The sequence below is a fragment of the Solanum stenotomum genome, chromosome 5 (genome assembly GCF_019186545.1).
Source record: "Solanum stenotomum isolate F172 chromosome 5, ASM1918654v1, whole genome shotgun sequence".
Taxonomy (NCBI): Eukaryota; Viridiplantae; Streptophyta; class Magnoliopsida; order Solanales; family Solanaceae; genus Solanum; species Solanum stenotomum.
This window is the reverse complement of record NC_064286.1, coordinates 43,235,988-43,244,687: the sequence shown is the minus strand read 5'-3', so window position 1 is coordinate 43,244,687 and position 8,700 is coordinate 43,235,988. Positions and strand designations below refer to the sequence as shown.

Below are 8,700 nucleotides of genomic sequence, written 5' to 3'. Positions count from 1 at the left end.
TTAAGGTTTTTTAGGGTTTTATAGGTTTAGGGTTTAGGGCTTAGAGGTTTTTTTTTGTGTTTTTTAGGGTTTAGGGTTTAGGGTTTAGGGCTTAGAGTTTTTTTTTTGTGTTTTTTAGGGTTTAGCATATACAATTTAGGGCTTTATAGGGTTTAGAGCTTAGAGATTTTTTGGTTTAGTGGTTTTGGATTTTTTTAGTGTTTTTAAGGGTTAAGTGTTTCTCAGGGTCTTTTAGGGTTTAGGGCATATGATTTTTTTGTGTTTTTTAGGTTTAGGGTTTACAGAGTTTTAGGATTTTGGGTTTAGAGCTTGGGGTTTTGTAAGGGTTTTAAATGGTTTTAGGGTTTATTTTAGGATTTATGGTTTCTTAAGGTTTAGGGTTTAGGGGGTTTTAGGTTTAGGATTTAGGGTATTAGTTTAGGGTTTAGGGTTTATGGCTTATGATTTTTTTTAGGTTAAGGGCTTTATCTAGGTTTTTAGGGTTAGGGCTTTGGGTATTTTAGGTTAAGGGTTAATTTTTAGAGTTTTATAGGTTTAGGGTTTAGGGCTTAGGGTTTTTTTTGTCTTTTTTTTGGTTTAGCATATACGATTTGGGGCATTATTGGGTTTAGAGCTTAGTGTTTTTTGGGTTTAGAGGTTTTTGGGTTTTTTAGGGTTTTTAAGGGTTAAGTGTTTCTTAGGTTTGTTTTTTTAAGGGTTTTTTAGGGTTAAGGGATGAGGGCTTAGGGTTTTTTGTATTTTTAGGTTTAGAGTTTACGGATTTTTAGGATTTAGGGTTTAGAGCTTATGGTTTTGTAGGGTTTTTTTTAATGGTTTTATAGTTTATTTTAGGGTGTAAAGGATATAGAGTTTTTTAAGGTTTAGGGTTTAGGGTTTGTTAGGGTTTTAGGTTTAGGATTTAGGGTTTTATGTTATGGTTTATGGTTTAGGGCTTAGGGTTTTTTTAGGTTTAGGGTTTTAGGTTAAGGGTTTTATCTATTGTTTTAGGGTTTAGGGATTTGAGTTTTTTAGATTAAAGTTTCTTAGGGTTTTATAGGTTTAAGGTTTAGGGCTTAGAGTTTTTATTTTTATTCTTTAGGGTTTAGCATATACAATTTAGGGCTTTATAGGGTTTAGAGCTTCAGGGGTTTTGGGGTTTTTAAGGGTTAGTGTTTCTTAGGCTTTTTAGGGTGTACGGTTTAGGGCTTAGGATTTTTTGTGTTTTTTAGGTTTAGGGTTTACAAATTTTTAAGGTTTAGAGCCTTGTGTTATTTAGGGTTTAGCATATATGATTTAGGGCTTTATAGTGTTTAGAGCTTAAAGTTTTTTAGAGCAAGAAGACAAGGTGTAAAAATATATGACTCCGTTAAATATTCAACTTTCATTAGTATGAGGACCAAAACCTAGTGATTATATTAATTAAAGATAAATTATGAAAAATAAATTATAGCAGAAATAAAGTGGACTAAACCTATAATATAAGGACTAAACAACTATTTAAACATACTCACTGGCCATTGTAATTACTATATAATACGCCCAAAAGGGTTAAATGTGTCTCCAATAAATTCAAGCTTCAATATAGAATATTAGTTTTTTTGTATCTCCTCTTCTTAAACTGCTGAAGGAATAGAAATTCAATGGCTACTGGTTATTATGATATTATAGATGAAGTTCGGGTGGTGCTAGTTGATCCCGAAACAGAGAATGTCACTGAAATGGTGGATTTGCTGAAGTCTTATGACTACAAAGGTGACATCTCTTAAAAATATATATTCAACTCAAAACCTTTGGTTCTTTGGTTTGATTACCTTTTCAAAAGAGATTTAATTGATATGATGTTTGTTGTGATTGTAACATCAATTTCTTTTTAGATTTTATTTTTTGTCTAGTAAATTTTGAATTCATCTTTTCTTTATGTCATAACACTATTTCTATATTTGTTTATGTTGTTTTATTAATTAATAAATATTTTTATGTGTCTATAAAAGACCCAAATTAGATTGTTTAGTCTTTGTTCTTGTTATAGGCATGTTATACGCTCCATAAAAATGTATATGATTTTTCAAAGGGGGGAGGGGGGGGGGGGGGGGGGGGAGTTGATAATCTTATGTTAATAGTTGTCTCGCTCTAATATCATTAGATGTTCTGGAAGTGCCACAATTGTATGTTAAGTTTAATTATTTAATCAACTTATATATATGTTTTTTACACTTGATTTTTTTTGTATAATAAGGGGAAATTTGTTCTTTTATAATTGGTCGTGTGGCATAAAATCGGAGAAGAAGATTAATTAAATTCATCAAAAATATTTTTTTGAAGATGTAGATATTTGAATTATATAAATCTATCTATCACTTTAAATTATATTATTTGTGTGGAGGAGGCGAAACAAAATTAGAGTAAAAAAGAGGGAAGAGAAAGAGCAAGATAAGAAGGGTTGGGGTGGATTTTAAATGGGATGGGCTAATGGGCATTAAATTGCGTGATTTTCCATGGTGGATATTGATGTGAACTGGTGACGTGACAAAAAAAAAATTCACTTGGTGGCATTAGTTAAAGTTAGGGGTATTAATTGTGAGCCAACAAAAAAAAGTATTTTTGAGCCAAAACACAAACGAATAATATGTTTGTTCCATTTCGGATAGTTAAGAGGTACTTTTGACCTTTTTCATTTTTAATTAAAAGTTTCCCTTTTAATTTAAAGGAGTGTTTTCTGTTCCTTCTAAGAAAGTTCTTCAATGTACCCCTATTATTTTATTCTTTTGATAGCGCGCCAATCTTAAATTTTAAAAATATTTTTATTTTCCCCCTTAATTTCAAAGGAATAAATTTGAATCTACTTTAATGAATACTAGTCAAATATTATGTTTATTTTGGGTCAACTATAATAATCAATCAATTTATTCTTCTATTTAAATTTGTTTAGACAATGGGAAATTTTCATAATATTTTTAACAAAAACATATAAATGTTACAAATTAAGTGTCAAACTTGAAAGATAATGATGACAGCACCATTATTTTTCTTCGCTTACTCTACATAGATAGATTCAATTATTTATCAAAAATAATATTGCAAATAGTTCTTTTTAGGTAAACCTGTCTAAGATTGAGATCTAGTACAATATAAGTTGATTAATATGTGCAATTGCATAACCTAAAGAGTGCAATATAACTTGACAATTATGATGGAATTTGTATATGAGAAATGAACAAATCATCATGGTAATATATATATATATATATATATATATAATCTTCTTTTTTGACTTTTAAGATGCATTGATACAGTTATTACGGTTCGTACATCTTCAGAAGCAGTGGAAATGCTCTCCAAAGGAGAGAAAAAAGTTGATGTTATTATAATCAGTGTTCATTCACCGAATTTGGATTCTTTTAAACTTTTGGCTCAAGCTATGACCTTGAATATAATTTCACTATGTAAGTATTTATTCTATTCTTTCACTTATATATGACATTTACTGTGAGAAAAGGCAATTACGTTTATAAATACACTATAAAAAACCGGCTACAAAATTTGCTATTAATATGTAATTAAACTCTTTAGAGCTAAAAGAATTTGGTACAATTCACAGTTAAATATGAGTAGCAATGAATGTTTTGTTGTTTAGTGACATTAGTTATTTGTTATTAATGCCTATTATATTTAGTAAATGATAAGTTTTATAGTGAATATTATTTTGTAACATAACTTTTATAGTGAATATTCTTGAAATTAAATATTCACATAGAGTTTAATACAATTAAATTTTAATTGTCAACCCTTAAAATAATTATGCAGTTGTATGTGATGCATACAATGAACTCTTGGCAAAAAAGGCTTTGAAAGAAGGAGCATGCCTTTTTGTACAAAGGCCACTAAATGAGGAAATTATAAAATACTTGTGGCAATTTGTATTGAGGAGAAAAATAGAAAGAGAGAAAGCGAAAAAAGGATCAGAAGATGGAGACAAGAGGATTGTTAAAGATGTTGATACAAATAATATGGATGGAGATAATGAAGTATTATCTAAAGAAACAAATGATGTGGCTAATACTGAGGAACATAGAAATAATATTGATGAAGCTGAAGACAATATCACATTGAATGGAAAATACAAGAGGAGGAGGAAGAACAATAGAAAAGATAGAAAAAAGGATAAGGTTATTAAGCAAAAGAACTGTGTAAAGTGGAATGCGGATCTTCATGCGAAATTCATGGAAAGTTTGGAACAATTAGGTGAAGGAAGTAAGTTTACTTTACAATTTATCAAAATTTCGTTTCAATTTATTTATACATAGAGATATGAACAATGAGAATTCATACTTACAACTAACATCATCTTGTTTGAAGTAAAGGTGTAATGATTGTAGTATTTACATTTACCATGTATTGATTTAGAAAAATTATAGTTATTAAACTAAATTTATTTTCTTATGATACATGTAGGATGTTACCCAAAGGATATAGTGGAGGTTATGGATGTGTCTGGTCTTACAAGGATGCAGGTAGCGAGTCATTTACAGGTACCTACATCCTTAAAAGAATTAAGTGGTTAATCATGTACTGTTTGTGTGTGTTTGTCAAGTGAAAAGGCACTTGACAAACAAAATATTTTTATAGTTATTTTCTCATGCATGGTTAGTAAAAAATATTTTATTTGTAAAGATTTTTAATCAAACTCTTGTGTGAGAAGTTGTTTATTCCACAACTATATTAATAATAATTCTATATTAGAAAAACATAAAATAATTAGTTTTATATTTTTCCAATAGGAACTATTCAAACACTATTATTAATCTTAAGAACTAAATATTTTTTTTATGGGAAAATGCATAAGTACCTCCAACTTATGCCCGAAATCTCAGAGACACACTTATACTATNTCCCCCCCCCCCCCCCCGAACTTATTTTATAAATAATTTTCTACCCCTTTTAGACCTACGTGGAACTATCTTCAGGGCCCAGCGCATGTTAACAATTTTTTCAAACTATCTGGTTGATAGTGCCACGTAGGCCGAAAAGGGGTAGAAAATTATTTATAAAATAAGTTTGGGAGGATAATAGGACCTTATTATAGTATAAGTGTGTCTCCTTATTATAGTATAAGTGTGTCTCTGAAATTTCGGGAATAGGTTGAGGGGGTACTTGTGCATTTTCCCTTTTTTTATCAAAATACTCACCAATTAAAGAAAATTAGCGATAGACCTTAATTACTTTTTTTAGTGATAATATTAATTATTCATTTCAAATTAAATTGTTTTTTAGTGACTATTCAATGAAAGAATGATATTATCAATCATTAATTCGTTATTATAAAATACTTTTATCGCTCACAAATTACAAAACGCCAAAAACATTTCTCATTAAAATGACTTTCATCATCATGAAAATTGAATATATTCATGGTCTAACTCTCCTTTCGTTTTTTGTTCTTCTAACACCACTCAGAAATGTCGTTTCAACAATTGGAAATCTCCAGAAGAGCACAAAAGTAATCGTCGTCTATCAGGCCAAGAATCTTTAAGTGAATTTCCACAAAAAAATAGCAATAGAAAATATGGGACAATGCCCCGTCTTCAAAATAATATTCCTAATCAGATCCAAAGGGGACCAGAGTTTCCATTTTCAACTCTCAATACCAGCAACATTTTTGCCAGAGGGGTGAGTTCAATTCAAGAGAAACTCTATCCTCCACAATTTCAGGTTCAACCTCACTACCCCAACATTGACAATTCATTAAATAATCCATTTTTGTCTGTGCAAAATAATGTTGGCGGTGTGCTTCAACAACATCAGCATAGACCATTATTGGAAATGTTTGGTTCACTAAGGCTACATGACCCAATTATAGGAAACATTACTCATAGGCCTGGCTCGGCATTTAACACTTGGAATCGTCATACTCAAAGTGAGTACAACTTGGACCTCAATGTAGCTCATAAAACAACACATTCAGGTAGTAAAATAATGCATGATATAGGTGTTGAAAATACGACTATTAATGACTACAACTTGAATGTGAATGCAGGAAATACAAACACAGATTCAGGTAGCACAATGATGTCTGATACTGATGCTGAAAATGCGACTAGTGACGAACTTGGAACAATAAATGCTAATTTTCAGCAACATATTGCTGAATCAAATATGTCTTATCCGAGTAATATCGCGACAACATATAAGAGTGATATAGAAGGAAGTGATTCAAATGAGAAGGAAGATTGTGATGCATATTCTAATTTCAATAATATGGGTTATTTCTTCCAAAATCTTGGACCTCCAGGTGCTAACCTACCCAATTCATATGACAGTGAGTTTGATCAAGTTTATTCTGATGATTAGGTTAGTGCTTCATTATTAGATTACATGCTTTCGCTATTTTCTTATTTGGGATTATACATTTTTTTAGTATCAAATTCACTTATTGTGGCCTTCCATAACCCTTTGGTTGATTAATTAATGTTATATGTGAGATCAATTATTCATGGGATTAATCTGATCTCAATTTAACATAATATTTTGTGTACATTAACATTAATGAAATACTTTTTTTTATTGCACTTAATTGGATATGAGATAATCTCTATGGAGATTTTCTTCAAATTTTAACTGATCAATCATTTACATCACTATGATCACATTACAAATTAAGTAATACATTGATCATTTTTCTGTACTAATGATTGCTCACAACTTAAATTTTATTATTTAAATATGAAGATCAATTTTGGCCTTGCAAATCTCTACATTCAATATTCGGAAAAGGATCAAAATTGCCCCTGAACTATGAAAAATAAACCACTTATACCCTTCGTTACATTTGGGAACCAAAAATGCCCCTGTCGTTATCCTAAGAGACCACAAATACCCTCAAGAGTTAGCACCCCAAATTTTTAGTGACATGGCAAGTCACGTGGGACTAATCCTTCCACCTAAGCGTTGCCAACTAGGATTCACTACAAAAGAACCAAACCTTTAGCGGCGACAACAGCCGCCACAAAATCCTAAAATATTACCACTAAAGGTTATGAGTGATTTTTAATGGCGACTAAGGCTGCAACAACCATTTGCTAGTAAAATCTATTTTTTAAACAAAATAATATGATAATTAATTTTCGGTTGCAACCTAATTTTCTAAAATAAATAACTTGGACTATTAACATTAAAAACATCCAATATTATTACAAAAATCATCAAAATTAATGGAGTACTACATAATGCATCATTGTACATTTTATACATTTACATATGATATAAAAATAAAACATATAGTGTCTTCAAACTCCTCCTTAATCGATATCATTTTTGGTTTTTTTAAAAACAATGAAAAAAAAACACAAAATCAGAATTTAATGTTAAAAACCCTTTAGTGATGAATTTCTGGGCATTTTGTGGCGACTATTATCGCCGCTAAAGGTCTTATTCTTTTGTAGTGAATCCTAGTTAGCAACGCTTAGGTGGAAGGATTAGTCCCACGTGGCTTGCCATGTCACTAAAAATTTGGGGTGTTAACCCTTGAGGGTATTTATGGTCTCTTAGGATAATGGCAAAGGCATTTTTTATCCCAAAATGTAACGAAGTGTATAAGTGGTCTATTTCGCATAATTCAGGGGCAATTTTGACCCTTTTCCGTTCAATATTTTATTTCACCCACACTCTAGCAATCTTGTTTATTGCTCTCACATTTCTCACCTGATGATCAATTTTGTTTGCTTAATTGATCATTCACTCTTCACTTGAGCATTTCTTATTTGAGCACAACAACAACTCAAATGAACTGCCTATATTTATAGGTGATGATGGAAATATCTAGTCGGAGTATTATTAATCTCTTCTAAAATATATCTAACTTCATTTTTTTAGAATTAAACCTCTAGTTATTTTTGGAGTTGTTCTTTTAGACTTCTCACTCTAGAACTTTTATTCTTAACTCTTCTTTAAATTTACTAGAATTTCTTGCATATTATAGAATCTTTATTCTCGTGAAGATTAACTCAATGATGAAATTTTAAATAAAAATATTGTCAATGTAATTAGATGTAACATTATCTAGTCGGTTTCACTTGTTGTAGCAAGTAATTGTAATGATCCTCGGGGTTATTTCCTTATTAATGCCTTCTTTTAATCATTTAGAGAATTTGTATAATGACCCCAAGTCATTTATAACTTGTTGTGACTGACAGTTTAGTCACCTAGTCATTTGTTTGGATTTTGTGTAAGTGTTTGTATCTTGGGAGCTTCTGAAACTTGAACGGTTGACTTCGGTCAAAGGTTTAGGAAGACGACCTTAGAATACAATTCTAATGGTTTCTCAGCTCTGGACTATCAAGTTTGGTCTAGAAGGTCTTTGATGTAGATCCCGAGGCTCTCGGGCTCATCCCGAGCCCTATAGTGGAATTTGCCTTAAAATAGAGTTGGGGTGTGGGACCTACTTTTTTATCGAGACAACCTCGATTGGAAGTTTTGAAATCTTGATTGAGTCCTAAATGCTAAATTTTGTGGGGTAGCGTATCCTGTTTGTGTGCACAGGGTTCCGAATAAATATTTAGCACCTCGTCGAGAATTTCCAAGTTGGGCTAATCCAACTAATATGCATCAGCTGGTGTAGTCAACTTTTAGTGATCACATTCAGAGTCAGTAAGCCATGTTCGTAGAGACCAAGAGACTTGGTTTCCAGGTTTGTGAGGCCTGGGCCGCGTTCGCAAAGGATAGGCG

The 8,700-nt window shown here is 31.2% G+C and overlaps 1 protein-coding gene across 1 annotated transcript; it reads left to right on the top strand.

The window, feature by feature from the left end:
- The first annotated feature begins 1,619 nt into the window (after positions 1 to 1,619).
- Positions 1,620 to 6,327, top strand: LOC125864014 (two-component response regulator ARR12-like). Its single transcript, XM_049543966.1, has 5 exons — positions 1,620 to 1,731; positions 3,273 to 3,422; positions 3,784 to 4,230; positions 4,432 to 4,508; positions 5,434 to 6,327. Exons 1-5 carry the CDS (start codon positions 1,620 to 1,622, stop codon positions 6,325 to 6,327), a joined length of 1,680 nt encoding a protein of 559 aa, XP_049399923.1.
- The last annotated feature ends 2,373 nt before the right edge of the window (positions 6,328 to 8,700 follow it).